Below are 27860 nucleotides of genomic sequence, written 5' to 3' on the forward strand. Positions count from 1 at the left end.
AAAGGAAAAAAAGAAAGACCCAGGGAACTACAGGCCACTCAGTCTAACCTCTGTGCCTGACAAGATCATGGAGCAGATTCTCCTGGAAACTATGCTAAGGCACATGGGAAGGAGGTGACAGCCAACATGACTTCACTAAGGGCCAATCATGCCTGACAAATTTAGTGGCCTTCTATGATGGGGTTACAGCACTGGTGGATGAGGGAAGAGCAATTGACATCATCTACCTAGACTTGTGCAAAGCATTTGACAATGTCCCACACAACGTCCTTATCCCTAAATTGAAGAGACATGGATGTGATGGATGGACCACTTGGTGGCTAAGGAACCGGCTGGATGGTTGCACACAAAGAATTGTGGTCAATGGTTTGATGTCCAAGTGGAGACCAGTGACAAGTGGCATTCCTCAGGGGTTGGTACTGGGACCAGTGCTTTTTAACATCAGAGACATGGACAACAGGATTGGGTGCACCCTCAGCAAGTTTGCCAATGACACCAAGCTGTGTGGTATGGTCGACACGCTGGAGGGAAGGGATGCCATCCAGAGGGACCTTGACAGGCTTGAGAGGTGGGCCCATGTGAACCTTATGAAGTTCAACAAGGCCGAGTGCAAGGTCCTGCATGTGGGTTGGGGCAATCCCAAGCACAAATACAGGCTGGACAGAGAATGGATTGAGAGCAGCCCTGAGGAGGACTTGCAGGTAGTGGCTGACAAGAAGCTCAACATGACCCAGCAATGTGCGCTTGCAGCCGAGAAAGCCAGCCATATCCTGGTTGCATCAAAAGAAGTGTGACCAGCAGGTTGAGTGAAATGATTCACCTCCACCTGGAGTACTGTGTTCGGCTCTGGGACCCCCAACATAAGAAGGACATCAACCTGTTGGATTGTCCAAGAGGAGGGCCATGAAGATGATCAGGGGGCTGGAGCACCTGTCCTGTGAAGATAGGCTGAGACAGTTGGGGTTTTTCAGCCTGGAGAAGAGAAGGCTCCGGGGAGACCTTCCATACTTAAAGGGGGCCTACAGGAAAGCTGGAGAGGGACTTTTTACAAGGGCATGTAGTGATAGAACAAGGGGTAACAGCTTTAAACTGAAAGAGGGCAGATTTAGGTTAGACATTAGGAAGAAATTCTTCACTATGAAGGTGGTGAGGCACTGGAACACATTGCCTGGAGAAACTGTGGATGCCCCAACCCTGGAAGCGTTCAAGGCCAGGTTGGACAGAGCTTTGAGCAACCTGGTCTAGTGGAAGATGTCATGGCAGGGGGGTGGAACTAGATGGTCTTTAAGGTCCCTTCCAACTCAAAACATTCTATCATTCTATGATCTGTTCCCACCAAGAGAAGCATTTTCAGGAGATGGCAGGGAAAACTGAAAAACAAATGCAGAAAGAGAAGCAAAACTTGCTTGTTCCAAAAAGGTAACTCCAACTAGCCAACAGATGTTTGCAATATTAACATAATTACACAGAAAAGGAAACAATAGCAGAATAGTAACAGTTATTGGACTAGTCCTTACTTACCTAAACGGGAATGAGTGGAACCTATAATGGGAGGAATCAGTGAGTACAGGCTCCTGTTACAGAAGCAAATCCTGCAATTAAGAGGTCTTGTACAGTTCTGCTTAGAAAACCTGAAGTCCCTTGCCTCAGTTGTAAGACTGGCCCAGAGCCTCACCGAAGATTAGAAACATTTTTCCCATTTCCACTGTGCTGAAGACAGGTTTGTATAGTCTTTTATTGTGCCAGCATCACCTCTCATTCAAATAGCAGTTGTCCTACCTGTTTTACCCCTGAGATGTACTTACAGAGGGCTGTCATATACCTTCCAACACCTACGTCTCAGTAAAGCTGCATTCCTCTAAGGCATCCCAGATTAAATTTCCATTTTCCCTAGCTCATCCAAGCAGTCTTTCTCTGCTCTCCATTCTAGCTGGAATGCCTGTGGCCAGGCCACAGGAAGTGCTGCAGATGCTACACTGATGGCATTCCCGTGGCAGAGAAAAAGAACCGGAATTCCCAGTAGAAAGCACTTTTCATCCATGAAGTCTGTATACTATCTTTTTGGTAAGAGTTTGCTAGTTTACCCAGGTGACTAATTACAACAGGCTTTAATAAAGTTCAATTTGCAGTATATAACTTTTTCACTCAGAAGCCAACAACCATACTTTAGTGTCTCCTTAGGACAGTCTGAGCTTGTTATTTCATGAAGTATCTTGCCTGTCCATAAATTAATATATATAAAACCATATCTGCTACATAAGCAAAAAACACCCCTGCCAAAGAAAGTTATATTTAATGGCAACAGTTGCTACTTTTAATCCTGCTTATTTCAGGCTTCAGTGTCATCCACCCTCATTTTCCTGTGCTGGCAAAATATGCACACACAACACCTCTGGTTCGTTCACAAAGCTCGTACAAAAGCTGCAGCTCTCAGCCATACTAGTGGTCTATCCTACTATGCCAAATTTTCAACACGGTCTGATTTTTCTTTGTATTTTGTTGAATAACTCACTGTGACACTGATAAACTTTTTATGGAATCCAGCAAGTAGATACCAAGAGATCCTGTTATAGGCTGTTCTGTAACTGCACATATGTATGTACATCTTTACAAGACATATGCACTACTTATTTGAATCTTTGTTTGGAGTGCACATATGAAAGATGTTGGAAGATGTTAATGAAGAAATAAAAAGGCCCTGAGCCTGCTTTTTTAGACAGGTTGAAGGAGCTGTTCTAACTAAAATCTTTGCTGGGGTACACAAAAGGACAGTTTTCAGTAATTTTTTTACTTCATTCACATGACAAAGTGCGTTTTGCCTTGCCATCTGAATATCAGCATTCCATATCCACAAATGTTGTATAGTTGATAGTGTCACCCAAGTGTTCAAAAACTTCAGAAGATTTTACTTTTTAATTCATCTTCATTTGTTTGCATTTGCTTTCAGTTCTACTGAAATATCAAAGATTTCTCCTGAAAAGGCTGAATTTTAAAGGAAAAAAATTATCATGCAGTTTTGCCAGCTAAGCACGTGGACTTGCCTAAAAGTCAGTCTTTTGCACTGGTCTCACTTTTTGTAAATTTGGTAATTTTCAATTAAACTGTTCTGGAAAACCAGAAAGTTCAGCGCCAGTATTTTGCACATGGGCCATGTTCATTATATGGCCTTATGTACTCTTCCATGATGGAAGAAACCACATGTTTCCAAGCTGCATATTGCAGCTGCATTTTTTTTTATTTTTTTTTTTTTTTTTTGTGGAGCTGGAATCAAACAGTTCCAGCTACCTGTTCTAGGATATATCTAGTTTAGTCTAATTTTACTATGAAAGTAAGCAGTTCTCTTTTCTTCAAACAATTCAAGTCAACTGGATGAGACCAACTGAGAGTTCTGCTTTCCTTTCCTGGGAGTTGTTCCATTCTTTACTAACCTTAGTATGATGTTCTGACTGTGTAAACATCCATGTCTTCATCATCTAATCTAAGAACATAGTTATCACAGCAGCATTATAGCAGACTTATCAAGTTCATAGGCAATCACATCTAGATATAGAGTATCACGGTACCTAGGAATTCTCTTGGAATTTAATACATATTAAAAAAAACAAAGCATACCCTTTAAAAACACAGTATACTTTTAAACTTTCTAAAATAATTTGCATATCTAACAAGAGTCTTGGCAGTTAGTAGAAGAAATAGTTCCATTGAAGTTCCAGAGTAAACAAGGTTTCTGTTAAATGCTAGTATCACACAACAATCTGTCCCTTGAGTAATATTTTCATAGCTTCTTTTGTGTAGACATTTCCCACTAAAGCATGAAAAACTACCCCTTGACTTAACACAAACTGATACTGTAAATGGTTGGAGCCTTTTCTCTATTGCAGGAACTTTACAGTCATCTATCTCCATTGATCGCAACAGATTCATAATTCAAAATAGAATATAAATGCCTCTCTCAAGCTCACGATTTCATGAGAAGAGATGATAAAGAATTACAGAACACCCTGTGCATCCATATGTGACTTATGTTCTTCCCTCTTACGCATCAAACTCCCAGCTGGAATAAAGACTTTAATGGAGAAGAGGGAGATAAACTGAGCAAGTCACAGGAAATGCTACAACAGGACAGACAACACACAGAGCATAGTAATGCGGGTACTTAACACTAGATACCTTCCTCCATGTTCAGTGACCTGAACAACAAGGCCTTAGATGCTGATGTACGCTTCTAATTATAGCAGATAACCCGTAGTAGAGCGTCTGTCAGAAGGGCCACCACCCACTATGCAGCTAATCAGGGCAGTGCCTTCCGAGGCTGAGTCCAACTTTTACACAAGGCAAAGGTTAACGTTTCCCAATAACAAACTGACAGACGTAGCAAGCCTGCCCTTGCTGCACTGCCCACGACACTGCTCACACAAGGGCGGTGAGGAAATGACACTGAAGGCCAAATAAAAAAGTGCTTTATCCTCATTCAAAGTGTTGCTCGTCAGTGGGAAGAGAATAATTTCCAATACTGCAAAAGGAATTCAAAGCAAGAAGTTTATTAATATGAGCTTTGTTTTATTGGTAGCATATCAGCAACATCGTAGTTTTTTTAATGATAAAGTTGCAAAAAAGACCTTTTCCTGCATATAGCTTAGACTGCTCTGTTCTCATATATAGGGCTTTTCTGTCTGGTTTGACCATACAGTCATTTTTCATATATAGGGCTTTTCTGTCTGGTTTGACCATACAGTCATTTTTTGTTTAAAGTTAAAAAAAAAAACACCAAAACAAACCCAAAACAAAAGCAAAACTTTTGAGTTAGAGAGTTGATATTCTTTTCCTACAAATTGCTTCTTGGAATTTTTTCCTTTCAGAGTAGTAGCATTCAAAAACATAGTTGGAAAATACAATATTTTGGGTCTGAACCTAGCTGGATCAGAACACTAGACTGATCATTTTTATTCTGCAGAAAGAAGCTGTAATTTTCATCTAGGATTGTCCTTTAGTAAGAGTCCTTATAGAGAATTAGCTATCTGCAGTTAGCCTCCGAGAAATACCTCTCATCCAGCCAAACCTACCTCTACCTCTGTAAAGCTGGTGCTTGTGCTTGGACAGCAGTGCCTGGGGAGCAGGTATGGTAGGATCGTGGTAGGAAAAGTGGGAACACTAGGTAATACCGCTCAAACAGCCAAGTTGTCTGCCAGGGCCTAACATAAGGAGGACAAGGGCTTGAAGCTTAAAACAGAGGTGCAAATTGCTTGGTACTCAGGCTGTGGTCTGCTGCCTGCATGCATAAAATTCTAAGGCTCTGATTTTACAAGTCACTCGGTGAACTTACATAGCTTTCAAGCTGCTTTCAAAATCCAACCTGAAGATCAGCTAATTTGGCCTTGGGTTTTCTTCAGTTTGTTTTTAAAACAGGTTTCAAATTTTTCCTTTGTATGTTAGAAACCTGGAAAGTTGCTACCTTTTGTTTGTTTAAGTGCCTATCGTTGCATAGCCACCTACCCTGCATTTATAGTTTGTTTCTTTATAAGATACAAATGCTTTTGACTGTATTTATGGCACAGTGATGAAAATCTTGTGGCTGTAGATGTGATAATTTTATTAAGAAAATAGGTACCAGCAGTCTTACAAATTCAAGCATTTCAGGCTGCTATGCCACAGGTGATTAAAGGGTTAGTTTACATGACACTTCACGTGTGCTGCTTTATACTAGCCAGCTTTGGGATAGAGAAAAGCATGGATGGAATGACAAGGGACACCACCGTTCAGTACTGCAGATCCTGGTGAAGCCCAGGTAATAGTTTGCTTCTGTAATACAGGAGCTACCTCTGTCAAGGCTGGTGTGGTTACATTAACATAAGTCGCAACCACATGCTATACAGGGCTAACACACCCTTAGCCGTCTGGATTACACCAATTTAAAAAAGTGATTAATAAGAAAATGTAACTAGGTAATTTATAACTTTGTTACAGTTATTGCTTGTTTGAAATTTTAAAGCACTGTAAACATAATGTATTTACATTAAATTGTTACAACTTTAAGCTGTGATCCAGATTGACAAAAGCAAGGAAATTCAAGTGTTGATTGCTAAAGCTAAATGAACTGTTACCTCTGCATCAGCTCAAAACCCCGTGTTGACTTAACTGCCTCTGGCTGAACATAAAGGCATCAAAATCTAAATATGCACATAAGCTTGAAAAGCTAAATGATGAAGCTCTACCACTAAATCTATACTTTTGAGTGGCTGAGTCACCCAGACAGCCCTCAGAAGTTATCCTTTCAACTACCTCAATAGTCTAAGAAAAAGTTTCTGAAGGACAATAAAAAGAACATTATTTGAATCAAAGCCTCTGACTGTTTCTTTGAATTTGTTATCATATAGAGATCATGAGAGTAAAGAAAGGTTCTCTTGAAAAAAAGGTCAGGTACTTAACAGACCAAGAAGGTGCACTTAGCAGAACTGCTCTAGTGTGTACTTTAAAAACTTTTACTGAAGGGCTATGATTTATCAAGTAGACATGAATGCTTCCAGAGCTGTAATTTTCGTCTATCGTGAAATTACACATTTAGAGTACACTATATGTTCCAGAAATGGGTCATAAAAGTCCTAATAAAAAAATCATCACTTGGCCTGAGAAGTACCTACATCTAACACCAGTAATTTTGTTTTTATGTAACAACAGCAATAGTGATAATCACACTTTGCTCTTTTAAAGCAGTCTTTACCTGCTGATCTCAATGCTCTTTTAACAAAAAAGGTAAAAATTATTAACCTCATTTCAGAGATGAGCAGAGCGATGAAGCGACTCCTCCAGGATCACACAATGTGTCACTGACAGAATGTTGGAAACAATGCAGGTTCTTTACTTTCAGTTCAGTGCTTCAGCCACAGATCAATACTGTTTTTCTCAAAGTGAATTCTTCGGAGGGAAAAAATATTGATCGTTTTTTGCTGCACTGGAAGATCAGCGGAATAAAGAGGCCAACATACCACCCTGTTCCTTTCAGCCCAAATCTTAAGTTGCTCTTCGTTTCTTTAATCTTCCCTAGCTATGCCCAAGGAACCTGTCCCTGTTCTCAGGATTAGAGCAGTAGAGCAAGAAGAGTCTCTGTCATCCCCCATGCCTTCCTCCGTCACCCTTTTGATGACAGCAGCAGGAGAGAAAAGTCAGCCTTCTCAGTCAGCAGCCCTCCAGTGTTGTCTCACCACTTGATGGGGACAGGAAGGATGACATTATTGGACAACATGGTCTGCTAATGCCTTTCTCAGTTTACACTCAGGAAACAACTGCCTTCATATTGAAATATCAGAGGAAGCCTAAATGCTCCCGGGAAACAGATGATCTGAAGTAATTTACAAAAGCCAACAAACACTCCAGGACCACCACAGAGGAAAGGGAAATAATCCCTGGATACAGAACTGGCTCTGTGCCTGGTGAACCACGGAGATGCCATCAACTGCTGTCTGACTGTCCGGTATATTGGGGCTCCATTGTGCTATGCTGACAAATCGGACTGGTCACAAAATGATTCACCAGTTTTATCCCATGCTGTCTGCAGAGACCTGCTAGGGCAACCATGAGGGTTGCTGGCTACGCAGCATGAACTAGGGTAACTTTGAGGAGGCTCTCATCAGTCCTGATGACTAGCTTTAGTTACCCAAGAATAGAGAGAAGATGGCACTACAAAATACAAGTTTTTATTCTCCTGGACTGCTTGAGAGAAAACTGATCATATCAGTTTCAGCACAGCCTGTAGGCATGAAAATATATTATCTGGCTCATTCCTTCTCCCACCAAAACCACAGGAACCCTCTTAATTGCAGTGCTACAGTACATGCTGTGTTTTGCACAGGAATTGAACCCAAAAGTTAAAAGGCAGATGAGGTTGTTAAAATAATAATTTCCATGCAGTTGGTTTAAAAATGACAATTTTTCCACAGATCTTGAAAAGACAACATTTTCTTCTATGGAAATACACAGTCTGATTAAATGTTAATAGATTAGAGAAGCACCACTAAAAACTTTCCCTTTAGTGTGACAACCAGAGTTTTTTAATCATAACTATGGTGAATGTGAAGTAGGACTGTAGTAAAAAAAAAATAAAATACTTACCTGCAGCTGCTGATCTAGTTCTGGAAATGCCAAAGGGAAGTTTTCAGACGAAGCATCATCTAAAAGGTAAACATGATGTTAAAAGTCAACATCTACCAAAAAGGGCATTTCAGATTTAATGTAGTTTAATGTAGTTCTACATTGCATACATTTACAATAATACTGGGATCCTGCAAACACCTCTCCATCTGCTTATCTTTCTACGCTTGAGATACCTTAATAGACTCCTTGAAAATACTAGTGAGTTGGCAGTAAGAAAAAGATTTAGGTGCTGGAAAGACAGCCTATTTTGTATTGCAGTGATTAAGAAACAAAACAAAGCAGTTAGGGCAGTAGAAGATGTGATAATTTAATAAAAACAGTAAATCCAAGCAATCTTTCCTCTCGGGCTCTCCATTACACTGCAAAGAAAAGAATCTTCCAAGGACAGCACCCTTGCTACCAAAGACTTCATTATTTCAATGAAGGGAAAGATACCTTCCCCATCACAATACAATGACTTACCAGGGTTTAACCAACAATAACAGAAACCTCTCACCACCCAAAGGCAACCACAAGAACACACAAACCAGCCTGGCAACCCTGGAACAAGAAGACTGTTACCTACAGAGATGTGATTAGAAAGAGGAAGGCACCACAAATTTCTCCATACTGCAAAATAATGTCTTTATTATAACCTGTAGATAACAATTCTTACGGGCTAGCGTTAGGTCATCCATGACAACAAGCCAAACCCTGTTTTTATTTATTCCTTTATTTTTAGTACAGGCTTCCAGCAAAGGTGGGACAGACTGTGCCAGTTACGTCAGCGTTGTGATGTGGACACCTGCCCACTAGTAGCTGGACTGAGATCAGAAATATGAATCATACTTGGTAACGTCACAGCTAGCCAATGCAATATTTCTTTCTCAGTGACTTTCACACTATCAGTTTTGCATGGGATTGTGATGACTGTTTATGCATCTTACTACAGGTTACAGGAGGTGAAGAGAAGGTTACTATTAGCTAGCTTGCAGAGTCAGTTATTTGTAATGTGTCAAAATTAAACAAGCATGGCTCTCACAGGAGAAAATTGCTAACACAGGTCAGATCCTGCAACCTGCTCTATGCTGGCAGACTTGTACACTACAACAAAACCTCAATAAGGCTAAGAGGACCACGTATCAAAGCAGGATTCTGAATACTCTTAAAGAGTACAGACTAGGATTTAAATTATTTGTCAAATATTTGTTATCTCTTTAGCCTGCCCTCAGTGGTCATCCAGCCAAGTAGGTTAGGGGGAAAAATTAAAGTAAGTCATCTTATCCTACGAAGAATAAACATTCTGGCTAACACACAGTCTGACCCTTACTTCAACTAGCATAGTTAGACCTGTGCCCCTCTAGGAAGGGATGCCCAGAACAGAAAAAAAAATAATACAGTGATACAGAGGGCAAAAGCAAAAGCTTTGGAACTTCCTCAAGAAACAAAGTGAAGTTCTATGTTACAATCTTATTGCAAGGGGTAAGGGTCTGGCAAGTATTATCAAAAAGCCATAACCCCCCTCCAACTTCATTTTTCACACCATTCCCAAACATGTCCATTCTGGAAAACACTTAATCTGCTTTAATTGTACAGAATTGTATCACGTAGATATGCAAGTGTTTACCTTTAATTTGCTGTTGCTTTCTTGTACAATATTTAAAAATAGACTAATATTCTAAAAGAAGAAAGATGAATCATATGGCAAAGCTAAAAGGAAGGACGGAATAGGACTCAGTCTGACTAGGGGTACAGCTGCTCTACAAATATTTGGCTGAATAGCTGTTAAATATTCTGACAGAGATATTGGACCAGAGTCGTGGACAGCAGTTAAGCTGCTATTTGTTTTGACAATTCCAGCAGTACAATCTTTGGTACAGTAGCTTTTAGGAGGGATGGCAAATATTTTTAACTTAAGAAAAACAAAGCAAAAGCAACCCCAAGAATTTTAAGGAAACATCAGCTAATAATTATTTTTTTGCTGCATGGGATATTAATAAGAAAACAAATTTGATGCAGTATCAGAATATTAGAAAATATATTGGATTATCTTCAGAAAAGAATCAGTAAAAAAAAAGTTTGAAAATACTTTTAAAAGGATGGAATATATAAAGAAATTACTATAGAGGAAATCCTTTCAATAAACAGATGTTCCCTGCTTATTTTTTGAACTCGAGTGACTGAGTCAATGGTACTAAAAATAGAACATACTGGTATCCTAACCATTATGGCATACCATAGTACATTTTATAATGGGCCTGCCCTAGCATCTATTGAACAGCTGCTAGGGTTTTTTTTAGTTATGCTAGTTTAAGACTTGTTTAATTCATCATCTGATGTGTAGAACATCATCAAGAAAAGTTGGGGACTTCAGTTGTTTGACATTTTTCTGAGTTCCTAATTCTCTTAAGCTCCTCTGAAGCTTTCAGCTGAAGTATTTAGTTTACAAAGATAAATAGAAATGCTCACAGCTAACTGCGCTCTGGTTTCCACAAAAAGAACAATAAAAAACTTTCCCCACAGCTTCCAGTGAAATAAATTACTGCATCATGTCAGTCTGTATTTCACTGTTGTCAAAGTAACAACCACAATAACAACAAAACCCACTTGGTCAAATCTAAACACATTTAGATTTCACACAAGGGGAAAACAAATGACAGCAGTCATTCACTTCCTAAAACTTTTTTGAGGATGTTTTCAGCAAGTCAAGAGGAAAGACATAGTCTTGCATTTTCTTCCAAAAGAATCACTATTGCAATACTGGATGCTACACAAGAGATCAAACAAAATCACACTGGTTTCTAGCCTTAAAAATCTATGACTCTGAAAATCAGAAACATTGAAAATTCTAGAAATTCAGAGAAAATCTTCTGAAGATCAAAAGACTCTCATAACGGTCCTTACCTGTCTGTATTTGTCCTTTCCTATTCTACATCTCCTTAACAGAACTCAGAAATAACTTTTTTTCTCCTTTTCTCATATAACCAATATTTAAGTGCCTAGATTGTCATAAGGAATCACTGATATAATCAAAGGGCCCTTTATTATAAAGCAGCCTTTCTGTACCACAAAACCCTGAGTATGACTAGGCTGATTCTTCACCAGATACAAACAGCACCTCACCCCTCTGGTCACTATTTTACTGCTCCCTTCCCTGTCACTTGTAAAGAAAAGGGATTTATAATTCAAGCTAGTTGTTGAAAACACATTTTTATTAAAAATAAAAATATAAAAAATCAGAGACTGCAACTTGCTGGACCTGAAAGTAAGTCAAGATTCTGGGCAAAAGAAAACAAGAAAGGAGGAAAAACGTACATGTTAATGTTATGGCCATCCCAGAAAACTCAAAAGCACTAATCTGTGATGTAAGAGTCGGATCAGGGACTTCATTACAGCCACCTAAGTTAAAGTATCTGTCACACAATTTCTAAATTCACAGCACTTCCTGATTTCCCACAGATCCTGAAACTAAATTTGGTCTCTGTTTTGAAAGTGCACTAAAGGTAAAGACCTGTACCCTGATTACAAGATGAACTTTCTGCACATATAGTTGATGTTTTTTTAACCAAAGACTTGGTTCATGTGTATGGAATAGTTTGATTTTTGGGTTTGTTTCATCAGGTTCACACATTCACTTTGCTTGTTGCTGAAAAGTATCATTAGAACAGAGAGCATCTGAGGGGTCTCCAGGGAAATCACTTCATCCTTTTGCTTTCCATCGGCTGCGCTGAGACAAAGTACCCTTCTATGTCAGAGCCAGCTCTCTGACCATTCCTACAGCTAAATGAAGAACATAACAAAAGAGCAAGCTCCCTAAGCATGCTGCACAGCCCGCACACCTTCATGCTGAAATGGCGTGATGAGCAGCTCTATGTAAGGACTGCGAGGCTGAGCTGCTCAACCTGCAATGTCCAGGTGAAGTCCTGTCTCTCTGCTGATAGCACCTATTAGTACAAACATGGGATGGGTTTCTGATGTGGGGTACAAATATCCACACAAGCCATCTGATTTAGAATGTTGTACTGTATTTAGACTGACTGTCTTCATACAAAAGGTTTACTACTTCTCAGCCATGTCCTGATGCATTCAGTCCCCTGATACATGCTAATGTTGCACGTTTGAGAATGAATCAAACTTCCTGGAGAACTTCACTTATTTAATCATGTTTTGGCCTTCTGGAGATCACAATAGCCCAGACTTCCATCATGTAGATGAACGAGCAAAATCCCTCATGCTTCACCTCTGACTGACACAGTGTCTGGTACAATGAAGTGTAACACCCCAGTCTCTTCCTATTTGGCTGCTCCATTTAGCTGAACTGTGAGTTATGGGCAATAGTTAATGAATAAATACTTGAACAACAACATCTGATTTACTTGAAGTATAAACTTGCAAATTAGGATTTCGCTAGGATCTTCACAAAGATAGACAGAAATAGAACATAAAAATTTAAATGTGTTGAAAGCACATTAAGGTTGCTAAATCAAGCACTCAAAATTTAGGAAATGCCAATCACAGCTCTGCTTCCTTGAGTAACTGAGTTATGATCCAGTCTTTAATTATACAATCAAGTACTATTTTTTTCTCCTACATGTGTGGGCAAGTGTATTCAGATCTCTTCCTCCTAAATTAAAGAATTAAATAGGTAACACAAGTAGGCTGTTATCCTGTAAGTAGATCAGCCCTTACACAGGAAAAGTGCTCAAACTCAACCGCAAGCACTGCAGCTCACAGTGGGACAGCACTGGCCGACTGTGTACTGGGGTCCAGTCTTGGCCCCACGAGGGCAGTGAGATCCAGCAGCTCCAGCCCTGGTTACTGACAGACGAGCATAGACTCATTGAATTCATCCTGGAAGGCTGTGTGGCTAAGTGACTGCAACTTGGCACTGCTGCGTGAAGCTCCCAGGCTTCTATTCACAGCCCTGCCTGACATGACCTTATACAACCTCGCAGTTACCTCACTTGTAAAATTGTGGGGAATGGTCACTGCCTGGCCCAGGAATAGGCTATGAAGGCTTGCTCAATAATAAGAGTTGTGGACCTCCCAAAAATAGAAATGGCCCATGACAGAAGAGAGAAGAGCAAAACTCTCCTACTCCATATACCTTCACTTAAGCCTCAAGCATCCTCTGATGCACTGCCACTATTCATTTGAGGGTCTCTCACCTAAGTTCCTGTCTAATTTCCCAAAGATCAAGCCACTCACTTGTAGGTTGGGTGTAATTTTAGGAACTAGCTCTGTAAATTTTAGCCATGTATTTTAGCAATCCTCACTGGTTTTCAACAAATACGTTATCTGCTGGAAAGCCTCCGTTGCCATTACAACAAGAATGAGGATGGAGTAGGGATTTGAAGGTTGCTATTGAAGAAGCAACCATTGCAAAACAGCCTTGCATGATCAACCATAAAAGCAAAAATTCTTCACGGTCACTAGGGTAACAAAGACATAAACAGGAGTAAAAGAAGTCATTTGCTGTGCTTGCAAAAATATTACACTGTTCCGCTGTCTGTCAGTTTCATTAGAAGATGTATGTCCCGCCTTTGTTATCAATGATTTTTCTGGAGAGTGCTATCAGAGGTAGATTAATTTCAAACAAAAAAAAATTACTAGTAATTTCAAAACCAGTCATTTATCACCACATGTCACTAGCAGACCTTTTCAGCTAGATTCAGCCTTCCCTTAGAACTATCACACAAAACAAATCCATTTGTCTAAATTTAGTAAAGTTCCTGTTATAATCATTGACCCTTAATATATTCAGTAAATAAGAGTTAGTGATACAAATTAGGACATATTGAATTTCACTGGTTTAATTAAATCCATGTTGATAAACTACAATGAACTTTCTATTTGGGAACATTTACTTGAATTTGGGAACACCGTATTCAGTTTAACTTGCATTAGTTTTCAAGTTATGTAAGATAGGCTGAAATAATAAGTTTCAAACTCATTAATTTAAAACGGTACTTTAAATCAAACTGGAGCAATATGGTGTGCAGATACACGCTGGGAAACCCGTTTGATGCCAGTTTATTGAATTTGAGTGAAAGAGCCAAACATAGATATCTGTATATACAGGGATAAGAGATACACAATAAAACTGTCTTCTTGCATAGCACCGGCTGATGGGCTGTTTCTGAGACTTTTAAGGAACTAGTTAGCCTACTTTCATGGTAAAAATACTGCACAAGGCTGGCCAGGATTTCAGTCGTCAGGGATTAACTGACAAATAATATAACACAATTAAACTATTTCTTGTATACTCAGGATAAGCCAGCTCCGGTCTTGTAGGTTAGTTAATGCAAAGTAATCTCTTCTCATGGGTTGAGAGCCGTTTCTCCTTTCACTGCTCCTCACACCCAGTGCTTGGTTACAATCCTAGCCAGTGAGATAATCACCACCCAGAAGAAACATTCCATTTCCCCTTTTTATATCTAGTTATGCTGCCAGTTCCTCCGAGTAAGCAGTTGTACAGCCCCCGGAAGGAGAGCGCAGCCTTTCTTGGTGAAATCTGTCACTGTGCCTTTCAAGTGAGGTAGAATTTAAGGAAAAGCTTGAGTCAGGCGAATTCCCTTACCCTGGTGAAAAACTTTCTGTATATACACTAGCAGTACACGAGCCTCACCTGATGTTTTACTATCGCACTTAAAGCGGGTAACTCCTGTTTGAACACAAAACAATTATCCTTGTCTAGGAGAGAAAAAAAAAGATTAAAAAAATAAGGAGAAAAAAAAAAGCTAAGTATGGAATAACTGAAGGTCTATCTGTTAAAAGTTTTTGCAGTTTATCTTAAAAAACCAAAAGTGTTAAATAATTATTTGTACTTTCTTGATTCAACTATGGTTTGCTGGAAATTTTCAAACCTGATCAAAGTTTATTTCTTTTTCCTTCTGTAAATGTATAAAATATAATAACCATGTTCAGGCTCACCACTAAGAGAAGCGACGGAATTCTTGTGACATGGTAAAAGAGTATGCTGGTTTAGACATCCTGGTATCCCCCAGGGGGATGTGATGCAGAGGAGAAGATGGCAAATGCTTTACTGATTGCTGTCTAGTTTTTTCTGTACTCACAGAGATTCTGGGTTGCATACTGCAGGGGCACACATATATATATGTATATATATACAATAAATGCCTTGAAAGTATGGAAAAGTTTAACAAAAGTCACAGAAAAAGATTACCTTTATGTTATTGAGTTTATTTCTCTAAATGTTAAGAGAAAGGCTGGAATTATTAGCAGGATAGAAAAGTAAAAAATAAAGTATGATGCAATGTTAAGGAAGCTAGGCTTCCTGCCTTTCATGTCCTCTTCTTCCAAGCTATTCACAACCTTGTCATTTCCTACTGCCGTCTCTTGTCACAAACCACTCTACCGTCTTTGATTTTCCCATGGTCTCAGCTTTCCCTGACTTGCTTTCATTGTCTCATATAAACATTCTTTTCCATAATCTGTAAGAGCACTCCCCTTTCTTTTACATCTCCCTTCATGACCTACCTTTGCCATAATTCCTCTAAGAAATTTACCATGTTACTATATCTTTAGGGATGAAAATGATTCTTTATTACTTTCTGTAATAAAAATGTAATTACCAAATTATTTTAATTAATGAGAAAGGCAACATAGACAGCCACATGTGCTTCTTTATATTCCTTGTCCCAATCTTTCTGTGTCACTCATCTTTATGAGCTGAAAGTTATGTGCAATAATATACGAAGATGTTTGTTTTCAAATTCCCTTGCTTAGGGAATGAGATTCTATTTCAGGCTTGTAGCTGAAAACTAACATTGCACAACAACTAGCTAGGAAAGATAATGCATATCCTAAAATATTTCTTAAATGAGGAAATCGCATTCAAGCTGAGACTCTATTCACACAAAGCCCAGGAAGTGGCCTCACGCATTATCCTGCAATGCATACCGTCACATAAAGCACTCATCAGCAGTGGGACAGTTATTGTTATCAGAGATCCTTATATTTCATGCCATAAACACATCTCAGCCCTGACTTCAGCCATTCACCTTTAGCAATAGCACAGCCAACTTCACAGCTCCCAGTTTACTTTATTTCATTCTGACTTTTACTGTTTGGCAACAGCTCGCTAGACCATAATAATATTTAAGGTGTAAACTAATAATATTTGTCTATTCCACAGGCCAAAGGTTCGTGCGTGTACAGGGTATGTTTGGGGAAATTAATGTTCAATCAGCACTAGCTGACAGGATGAACGTCAATTAAGTTTCTGCTGCTTTCTCAGGGAACATACCATGTGGGGCATCCGTTTCCTGAAACCTTTCACCAAGCTGGGCACGTGCAGCACTTTCCAACCTTCCTGCTGAAAGGAAAGTCTCATCCTGCTCTAGCCTCATCCTCAGTACAAAAACGTCCTTTTACTTTTCTTGTTTTAAAATTCTTTAAAATCAGACATACTGCATTTGCAGGTAAATTAAATGGTTAATTACAGTCCTAAGTACATTCCACAAACCACTGAAAGAAAGCCAAGATCTAACCTGTCAGTCCAATCGGTTAAGTCTAATGAAATTGTTAATGGAAACATTAAAAGATATCAGGCAGGAAAACTGATCACATGCTATCATTCAGGAAAAAAACCCACCCGTGACACTGGACTCCATTTGATATTGTAAACACTGGTAAGAACATGTAAAATGTAAAAGCAATTATTTCATTGCGGTTTAGTCTATAAATTAAACTGTACCTGGGGAGTCATTCAGGCTGAAGGCAATTCGTACTGGCTTATCAGCAGGTACCCTGGCGGTGGTGATCATGTGGGCACTTGAGTCAATGCTTTTACTTGTTTGTTCCAGCTGCAATAACACAAACAATATATTTATTACAGAGCATGTGACACCATTCAACAAATGAGTTTTAATGCTTTTCATGCATTCACAGCTACCTTTCTCATTCTAGCTAAGCACCGTTTAGAATCAAAGTCAAGGGAGCGCCGTTTCACTTTTCCATTTAAAAAGGATTTAAGTGAAATCCAGTGCAGAGACTGCCTTTCTTTTGCTATTTACAGATTAGAAAGAACAATGGCAAAGGAAGCATCCCCTCTCCTCACCTGCTTGCTCCCCGCCATTGCCCCTTCAGCAAGCCTTGACTCACTCGTGGCAATGCTGCCTGGTTCTGAAGGTGAAGAAGGAAGAAGGGGTGGGGAGTTGAGAGTAACATGACCCCAAGTCTGCCATGTGATTGGAAACGTGCACACCACTCTACATGGTGTCAATGAGGAGGCACCCATCCTCCTACCTTCCACCCATACTCCCCCAGCCAAACTGTGCCTGGTAGTCACACCCTTAATGGTCAGAAAGTTACTGGGTCTCCAAACCTTGATGGTGATTCTTCAGTGGAACTCTGTGCAGGTGAAGGGGTCTGTCTGCATGGGTTTGACTCCTGGATTGGGACCTTATTCAGTCCTCAGTCTTTCTTCTGAGACCAGTTCCAAAAAGTGGCTTTACTGAGATGAAACCCTGTCCATTAAGAAAACTGCTAGTTCATTTCAAGCAGGGCACTAAAGAACTGTTGAGCAACAAAAGAATTAGCTACTACTGATCTGTAATGGTATAATTAAAGCATCTCTAAACACTCAGAAGTTGTACTCGGAGCTCTGCTATGTGTATTTAACCTTTTGAATTAACAGTTTTGGTTAAACTGAGTGCAAACATAATCTCCTTGTATATCTAGCACAAAGCTGCTAAAATTCACAGATACTAATCTTCTGATTAGCTCCATGTGTGGAGAACATGAAGTCAGTGGGACTTCATGCAAGCGAAAGATCTGCCCATAAAGAAATTATTTTAGGACTGAAGACTATGCTATCTAGAATGCATTGTATCCATACCAACTATGTGAACAATCATCAGAGTAGCTTTTAAATTACCATAAAAATGCCTCAGCCCACTAGAAACACCAAATTCTTCAGGAAAAAACAATGTATTTACTAAAAGTTGTACCACATGTCAGTAGACAACAGAGCATTTAGTTAGTGGAAACAAAACCCAGTTTCCCAAGCCAATAGTCTTGCAGTTTTTCAGTAAAGTAGGTATCGTATTGCACTGAAATCCCAACGACTCATTCTAATTTACACTTAACTGTTTGGCAGTCTCAGAAAGTCAATAGAACAGAACAACATTTCAGGATTACAATCCTCTTTGGTGATGCACTAGTGAACCAAACACTTCCCTAGCATCACTGCCTTGCAATCAGTGGAAGAGTATCAAATTTTCATTTGGCCCATTAATTTCATTATTTCTTTTTTATTTGCTTTGTCTGTCTTAAATATTTAGCTAGCAGAGTGATACGGTTACTCTGTAGCAATGCTACATAAGAAATTGTTATTTGAAGTGCATAATCTTTTCTTAAAATCATAACAAATAATCATTATTTTGCATAAATCTTATTTGGAGCTGACTGTCTCTACCAATACATGAAGGGTATCAAGGATTGTTCTGTATTACCCATGGCTAAAAATCAAGACACAAAAAAAATTGAACTGCTATCTATTGGGCAGAGACAAAGAAAAGTCAACTAAATTGCTGCAGTCTATGTTTTTGCACTGAGGAAAAGATCCTTGGAGTCAACTGAAATATTCTATTTTGAACTGCATTGCACTAGACTAAACAATTTTTACCTTACTAGCATTATTGATCTTTTTTCCCCAGACCCTCAATTTATAAGAAAGATCTGAGACATCTCATTGTTTCTAAAAAACAACAGAACTACTAATCCAAAATTGTTTATCATATTTCCCTTCCATACCAATACAAAGTAAAGCAAAGAAAAAAAAAAAAAAAGATATTTTAAGTGATAAGCACATCCTTGAAACAGGGGTGTTCATCATTCTGTGTTGTTGGTACACATTCCCATGACATCTGCTTACTATCTCAAGTGGTCTTCCACATAAGAGTATACTTAACATTGCATATCATAACCTGAGAAATTAAAATGAAGCATTCTGCTAGAGGTTTTAAAGTTGCCATAACAATATTGCTAGGAGCAAATCTGTTGTCTTATCCCAGTCACATACTCCGTGGTCTGCAATGTCTTTAAATTACCTCTTTCAAGCACCTACTACACAAGGGCAAAAATCAATACCCCTTCCATAAGCAACAGTGAATTCTATCATAACACAAAAGAGTGTTTTCATTGTATTCCAATTCACAGAAAGAAATCTCATCTTTATGCACAGCAATTACCCTGCTACCCTTTTTTTTTTTTTATGTTGCATTTATCTCTTCACTTCTTTTTGTGCAGAATCCTCCAGCTCTTCATCACAAAAAGCAATCAAAGAGAACAGAGAGGCATGTAGGCAGCCTGCGTGCAAACGAGGTGATACAGGAAACACGCAGCCCAGCTGCCCCCAGCTGCCCACCTGCTTTCTCCATGCATGGAGAACAGTATCTCTGTAGACAGAGATAAGGGTGAGTGGGCAACCTGGAATTTAATGAGATTTAATGAGCAGCTCTCCACAACAATTGCCCTATAGAACTGGCTGCTGTTTCTCCATAAAAAAATCCACAGCAGAACTGAGATTAAGTGCTGTTACAGCTCTATCAATTTAGTTCGGTTTTCACACCTGTTGCCTTACCTCACTTAGCCGAGTGTCTGCACTTGTATAATCCAGGGCCAGCCACTGCCTTGGCTTGTCGTTGCCTTTATGGAGTAAAGCTTCAATAAAAGAAAAGGCTGCACCTGCTGCATAGCAACAAACTGACAAGGTCTGAGAAGCTGAGACAGCTGTCAGGGCAACATGCTGCTACCTGCACTTCCCATAGGCTTTGCTGTCCCAAAAGATCACCCTTTTCCACTTTTCTCCACAATTCCGCTTTTCCTTCCTCTCCTTGCCAGTGACGAGGGATTATGATGCTGTCACACTTCAGGGAGGAAAAAATCCTTCTGTCACAAGCATTATTAAGCAGCAAACTGTGGCGAGCCCAAGATTTTTAATTCATTAGTTCTGGCAAACCTAAAATACAAACAGACTTGCTTCATAGGACAGGAATGTTTTCAGCATGACCCAATCAGTGTCTGTGTCTATTCCAGCAAACTGGCAAAGATAGCATGACTCCAGTCAGCAAAAATGTCTGCAGCTCCAATCAGCTTGGGCTGACACTGCCAACTTGGACTGGCTACAAGCGAACTATCAAATGATAGCAGCAACTATCAAAGCTAACAACGAGGGATGGGCTTGGCCTGTCAGGCTAGGTTCGTGTTGGCCTGGGTCAAGCTGGGCTTGTCTAACAGCAGACAATGGCCCCACACTTCTGAGGAGGCAACGGGCAAATTTCAGAATGTGTAGGCTGTGAAAGCAGATGTATTTATAGATGGGCTGGGGATGGCAGTGATAGCCGAAGCTGACTAAATCAGAGATTTGACTGAACTCGGAGGATTTCCTAGTGCAATTTCAGATAGCTTTTGTCAGTTTTGAAACCACAAGCAAGCAATGAATAGACAAATCTTTTAAGTATCACAAGACGTATTTTCTTCAGCTTAAACTTTTATTTTCTGTAGCTGTGTCATGCACAAGTACTGCCTATGTGACTTCTTCGATTGACTGCTATCACAGTCATTAAAACAAATGGAGAAAAATTACGGAATGATTATACAGATTATCTTTACATTTATTGTTCTGTGCTTGAAAAGGGGCTTCTCCTTTTATATTTCAAAATGTATTTTGAAGGTATATTTTATATTTTTAAATTTCAAATGGAAAAGGTTTATCTAACCCAGATCTCCTGTATAGGCACATTGCTAGTTTCTCTTGGCTCAGCTGAGATCTAGAGAGGTTGCATGACAAATAGAGACGTGAAGATCTGAAGTCAAATTTTCATCCTTCCTGCCCTCTCACCTTCTGGCCCTAGCCCAGCATTGATCTAATCAGTGCAGATCTCAGGAAGCCAGCAGTTGCCCTTGTGGCCTCAAAAGACCTTTTTCATACTTCGAAATGACTAAACTGCAAAGATATTCTACCCACACTGCATTTCCCCCAGCAATGACCCAGGAGGGTATCAGACAGCTACACCATTAGTTAGGTATCTGGTGAGGCTGCCTTTCTAACTGCAGTGTGATTTCGGAGCAGGCTACGGGCTCTGGCCCAGAGAGCTAGTGAAAAGCAGGACCGTGCCCCGGACTATGCTGACCATTTTCTCTTCTCTTGATGTATTTCTGAAAAGACTGAGGGTTCCTCCCTACGTCTCCTTCCAAAGGAGGAGGGAAAGAGATTTGTCTCTGATCACAACTATTACTGCAAATAACATTCTACGGCTCAATACCATCAGCAGTTGATATTGATCTCCAGGTCCAGGTCCTATTACTGTGACAGTATTTGTTTGAAGACACAGAAAATCCTGGCTCCAGTGAAATCACTAAACATATTCTGCTTCAGTTTCCACAGAATTCCAGATTCCCCCAGATCCCAAGATCCTCTTCTGCTTTGTATGGACAGGTGGTATTTAGGTGGTATGAGTGCCTTCATTAGATGCCATTACAGTAAAGCCTTAAAGCCTAAAAAAGGCTCGCTAAGTAAAATCTGAAGACATGCAAAATCTTCAATAGCCATGACAGTAAGGGTCGTGGACAGAAATTATGTCTGAATAGCACAGGGATGTTTTTTTCAGATGGCTCTGACGCTCCACATTTCCAGACTGACACCTCAGTTGTACTCAGCTTAAATAGTATGTTTGAAAATTGAGTTCATAATCATTTTATGGTTTCTATCCATTGTATGCATGTTTTTAAAATGTCAGTGTTTCTAGTTGTCTGTATTATTATTATACACACTTTACAAAAGAAGGGGGAACCACCTGTACTTCACTTCATATGCACACTCCTCTTCTAACGGGTGTGCTGCTTCTGAAAGCTGTGAATCATGTGCTAAGATACCAAAACTGCACAAACCAAAAGGCCTCTGATTTGCATTTAAATATCAGTTCTGTACTTTACCCAATGATTAGTCACCTGAAACTACTACTTTATGGAAGGTAGCCTACTTTTAAAATGTGAGAATATTATAGAGCTCTGTATACAGAACATCATATTAGAAGCATCAGGATGAATGATTTGACTGCAACAGTTTTATCACCTAGTTATTATTGGGGCTGCGGTGCTGAAACTCCCAGCAATATGGATTTAAACAGTACATTTTAAAAGGTTCTCTAAATTATAACAATAAACTAGGGAAGATCTCTATTTTAAACATTGGGGAAACTGAAGTCCAGGATGCTTCTTCTCCATGACTTGCTCAAATTAATATTCAAAGGCATTGTAACTTTTGGGTAGAGATAAATCCCACTTCTCTTATTTACTAAGTAGGTGACTAAAATCTGTGCATCTAAGAAAATTACTCTCTCATGTATTGCAACACAAAAAATACTTCTGTATAACAGGCTGCACATGTATCTTACAGTAATCCCTGTGAAAAGTAAAGAATGCTGATAACTCCAGAGTTTTTGTGCAGAAGCACAGTCAGCCCTGCTTCGTTTCCAGCATACTTTTAGCCATCAGATACCTGGTACCCAAGCAAAGTCCTTTCAATCCTGTATCACATTATGAAACTGGTGATATGCTAGAAGAGGGTATCATGCTTTATTCACCAAAACACCTTAAAGGAACATACCCTAAATTAGGAACACTGGGACTTACTGATACTCAGTAGTAGAAACTTGCAAATTCGTAACAATTTTTAGGATGAAGTATCAGTTATTCTGTAGATGTAAAAAAAGCCAATATCTGCTATCTAACAAAACACCTGTTGCCTTCCCTTTTTTAGCTGTGCTACTTTCAATTCATCTCAGTTTCCTAGTATAAGTAGTACTTTAGTAGCATATGACCTCATTCATGCTAAAATGGTGTTTCACAGATTGCCAGACACTATTTAAAAATACACTTTAAATATTCTAGCATATGAAAGATGTTCCAAAAAGAAATTAAAAAAAATGCTTTGCCTAAAACTGCACACAGAGGAAAATATTCATTTTACAGATTCCTCTGGGTACAAACAATCTCATTTTTGACAATTTCTGATGAACTTACTTCTGCAGCAAAATTTGTTAAAAATCCCACTGTGGAGGGATTTGGTCCCCTTTACTGACATTGGAGCTGATCAAGGTGAAGCTGCTCCACGATACAGAGAATCGATTTTGAAAGCATAAACATTGGTGAGTCATGTCCTTTAACTCCACATTACCTGTAGAATTTCCAATACCACCTGGACTGCATGGCTCAGAATTTGCCAAATGCTAAAAGTTAGATAGTATATTCCATTTGTCTGCCATGGTAACTGAATAAGTGCCCTCACACCAGCCACAAAAATAGAATTTCTTTGTTGACCTGATCTCTTCTTGCAGTCCATAAGGATAACCATTTCAAGTCTGCATGGAACTGGGTAGGGAAGTGTTTTTTATTACAGCAGCTGTTATCCTAGGTGAGATCAGGACATGCAATGTGATGTAATCAAATTGCAATTTTCCCATCCAGAAATCCAGAACCAGAGAAAAATACTTCTTTTTTAGCTTTCAGATAATGGAAAGGTATAGATCAAATATACATTATTTAGTCTTGTTGCACCTCACAACCTAACATCAAGTCCTGAGAACTGGAGCAACCAACAGAGTGCTTCATTACTGTTCTTAGATACTACCTTCCAGTCTCTTTGCCTGGGTAGTATTTTAACACAGGTAAAATAACGTTCTCCCCCCCAAGCTCTACACTCATAAATGGCTGAACCCTATCAGATTAAATTAAGTCATTAAAACAGCATGAAACATACATTGAGCACTGACTTAAAAAATAGCATAGAAGAAACTTTATGATTAATGGTAAATTGATACAAAGTAGCTGAATTCACTTATATAGGAACATACAGATCTAATGAAGGACATTGTTGCAGAGAAATTTTTAAAATGGCTCAGTCAAGGTAATGTGGATTTACAGGAGCTGACACAATTTTTTACACCTGCCTTAAAACTATGTGGAAATAACTGCATCTTGAATCATTTGAAAAGCTGACTGATGAAGTCCATCACTTCCACAGTAAACTCTAGGCAGAAATTGTGAGAAGCTAATTCTGCTGAGAAGAAAACTGAAGCTTTTGAGATATGATGCTGCCAAAGATCCTTGTGTATCTCTTGCATGGAAAATAAGGTGAAAGCTAAAGTTAGAAATATTACTGGAAAAGCCTCACTATTGTCAGAAATCAACAGGTGCAAACTTACATGCTTCACTCACATCAGCATAGAGATGGAAATAACCTTTAGAAACTAATTATGGGAAGAATGATGGTGAGTCTTCTCAAGAGGGAATGATGAAGGAGGATATGGATAGACAGTGTGCAGCAATTCACTGGGAGATCAGCAGTCAAATGTTCAAAGCCAGCATTCGCTAGCATTGGCTAATGCAAACACCAGCACTTTCTTGCAAGCACTTAAACACAAATGCATCAATTTTGCTTACCTGTGCCACTAAACTTAACTGTGCCACTAAACCACATCCAACTGTCCCAGGATAAAAAGATAATTCTGTCATCTTTGTGCAAAAGTGGAGTAATCACTCCATTTTAGCTGCACTTGCCCTCCCTTAAGGAAGGAAGTTTAGCTTAGCATAGTGAAGAACTTACCTGAAGTACGAGACATTACAGCCTCACATGATGATGGATGAGGCCATCATGCTCTCATGGACACATGCACAACACTTTCAAGTTAACACACTCTTTCATGAAGTTTTGCTGCTCTAAGGAAGAAATTAGCATCCAGAAAAATGTGGCAAAATCCCCAGCAGCAGCTAGTATTCCGCCCATTCTTGAAACCTCACTGCTGATTCAGCACGAAAACTGCTTACTTAATAGCACGAGTTTCAAACATAGAGGAGAAGATTAGAAACAATAGATGTTAGAATATTTATTAGCAAAAAATTTTCATTGGTAATTGCAGCTTAGAATAGTCCAGGAAGTCCTCACACCTCCTCTAGGTATTTATGTTCCCTCCCCCCCTGAAATGTATGATATTATAACCAGCAGGAGCTGAGCAGACAGTTCAGCAGTGCGTTAGATATATCAGGCATATGACTGTCACACAATGGCAGGATGTATGTACATGACTTTATCTTGTTCTGTAGCATGAAGTGTGTTAAACAAGAAATCATTATGGTTACAAAGTCAAAAACTGTCAGACTTATGACCTGCTTCCCTATGTAGAGTTGGTTTGGAACCCTTGTGCTTCTCTGATATGGTCTTTAATGATGGATGCTCATGCCTTTTCCCCCATGAACCCAAATTCAGCCAAAACTGCTTGTTCCAATGAAAGATATTATATTTTTATCATATACCTTTTTATAAAGACACACTAGGGGGAAAAAAAAAAAAAAAGACTTTGCTCTAAGAGATAAATTATACATGACAATTTCAAAGGCCACCTTACCCAGGGACAGACAGCTCCTGCCCAAAATCAAGACTCCTAATTTTCTGCTGGCAAGTGGACAAGACAAAGCAGGGTAAGGACAGTAAACTGCTCCTTTTAGAGGGGGGAAAAGAGCACTTGAACTTTGTTCTTCCTGAATGATTACCCATGCCCGTGAGGCTGACTGCAAGTGAAGGACCAAGCATTACAATTTTGTCATAACTAATGCCACACTTTTCCTCTTATCACAGGACTTTAAAAACGAAGAAGCAGATACTCTTATGATCTAACGTACAGGACTAAGCCAGTGATAATAATACTCCAGAATATTCCCATATTAAGTCACCCACACAATGCTGTTTAAGTGCAATACTGACAGGGAAGACTTGACATAATCTAATTAGCATTAGTCAAGATGGCATATCACTTTTAGAAACGACATAATATTGATATTTCTCACAAGAAAGAAATGCAAATAGGCTTTGCCATCCGTTTCTCACTAAAAAACAAAACAAAACAAAATGGCCACCTTTTTTGTACAATTTTGAGTACTCCACGGAGCAGAATTCTAATGGTTTTATCACTTAAACTGAATCATGTCTGCTACAGGATTTTTGACAGATTGACAGTAATGACTCTCAAACACATTCATTACCTTTGAAAACCCGTAATTCCAGACAGCAGAGAATAAGCACTAATTTGTTATTCACTCACTTACACCTACTCCGCATTATGAATAGAAGCAGCCCCCCGCGGAGACCTGCTCTTCAATGCTGCCCCTTGGAGGGCACGTTCGAGAAGTTCATCCAGCTCACACCAAACGTTGAACACTGCAAGAACTAGAAAGGACAGTATAATGTTGTACCTTTTGAATTCTATTACTATTCTGCTACTGACTGTTCACCAGCACGGCATAGTAATGTGAAACTCCTTAATCACTTTAAGAAACTGCCTTTGGTCCAGCAATTTTTGTCAAAAATCAACTTTGATTCCCCATATCACGTTCATGCTATCCCCTAATGACATCCTGGTTTAGATTTTATGTTTTTCTTCATGTGGTCATCCACAATAATACAAGAACAAAATTAAATCGTCAAACTAAACCTGTAATGAATCTTTTTAAAATATCTTTTTCTCCCTTCTTTTTTCCTTTTTTTTTTTTTTTTTTTTAAAGCTCTGTTGGCAACACCAGCTAATTTTTTTAGCACCATGAATTATATGCAGGCTGCTGGAGCTCCTGCTGGAGCTCTCTACGTCTTGCTTCTCATGTGAGAGTAACAAGAATGCCACCTTCCCAGGGAGGCAGCAGAGTATACTGATCTTGAAATTATCTGAATTACAGGCTCCTGAATAAAGATGTTTAAGATTCTCATCTTTCAAAATACAACAGCTCTACCTATATGCAAGAAGCTTCATCATACCTTGAATGCCTTTCCTTTAGATGAGCAGTTAGATGTTAATGTCTGGTAAGTGACCGTTTCAGATGAAATGTTAGAAAACCCAAGACCACAGTCTCAAGCAGCTGTCAAAGGCATCCTAAGAAAAGCTGTAAGGTATGTGGGGTAGCACATACATTTTTGGGGGAAAACTGTACATTCCAGGTCACAGTTTAGATCATCAACTTGTCTGCCACTTGAGTATTACAAGTCTTCAAACACAGTGCTAAATTAGAAAACTACTACGGAAATACCTAAATCAAAAATTACTCACATTCCGTTCACTTAGATTCTACAGTTTTACAGGCATAAATAAAATGACAGTGGTTTAAAATTAACAAAACTAATAACTAATAAAACTCACCATTCTTGAAATGTTAAATCCACTAATAGAGTGCTGTTTACTAGACCTGGAGAGTTTGTATTACCACAGCTTAGTGGTTGATGACATTTCAATTCTAAATAAAAATTACGAAAAACATGGCATATAGACATGACGGACTGCTTTTGAATTTTAAAAATGAAAAAAAGTAAGAAAAAGAGAACTGTTTCAAAATATTTGTTCTCTTAAAACTTTTTTGCAAGTCATAATTGCCATAATGATTAAAAAATAGTGAAAACTGAGAAACATCTAATTTCACTTGCTGATGAAACCCCTTTAAGTTCTGAATATCCAAGTATTACAAGGCTTTTGCTATTCAGCTTCGCACCACCAGTCACAGATTTCACCATAACCTCAATTAAGCCTCCTAAAGTGAAGAAATAGACACAAAAAGTTAAAGCAGTAGGTTCCTGTGAAACTGTAAAATGTTATGCAGAGGATTCTTTCTTTTCTCCGAGACTTCAGAGAGAAACGTTGGAAGTACTTATCTGGAATTTTTTAACA

General features: G+C 39.0%; 1 protein-coding gene across 6 annotated transcripts in view; it reads right to left on the reverse strand.

Moving 5' to 3' along the window:
• Positions 1–27860, reverse strand: part of MAP3K7CL (MAP3K7 C-terminal like) — a 46079-nt gene that overhangs the window by 13411 nt on the left and 4808 nt on the right. Inside the window, exons 1-4 of one of the 6 annotated variants that reach the window (XM_056329994.1) lie at positions 24761–26632; positions 17477–17618; positions 16847–16955; positions 8107–8165 (exon numbers count right to left, since the gene is read on the reverse strand). In XM_056329994.1, coding sequence (XP_056185969.1) covers positions 8107–8165; positions 16847–16916 — 129 coding nt within the window. In that variant the 5' untranslated portion in view covers positions 16917–16955; positions 17477–17618; positions 24761–26632. Of the gene's footprint in view, positions 1–8106; positions 8166–16846; positions 16956–17209; positions 17454–17476; positions 17619–19735; positions 22996–24760; positions 26635–27860 lie in introns of those variants that run through there. The other 5 variants (XM_056329993.1, XM_056329995.1, XM_056329998.1 and 2 more) reach the window with 5 other exon arrangements.

Source organism: Falco biarmicus, chromosome 2 (assembly GCF_023638135.1).
Source record: "Falco biarmicus isolate bFalBia1 chromosome 2, bFalBia1.pri, whole genome shotgun sequence".
Classification (NCBI taxonomy): domain Eukaryota; kingdom Metazoa; phylum Chordata; class Aves; order Falconiformes; family Falconidae; genus Falco; species Falco biarmicus.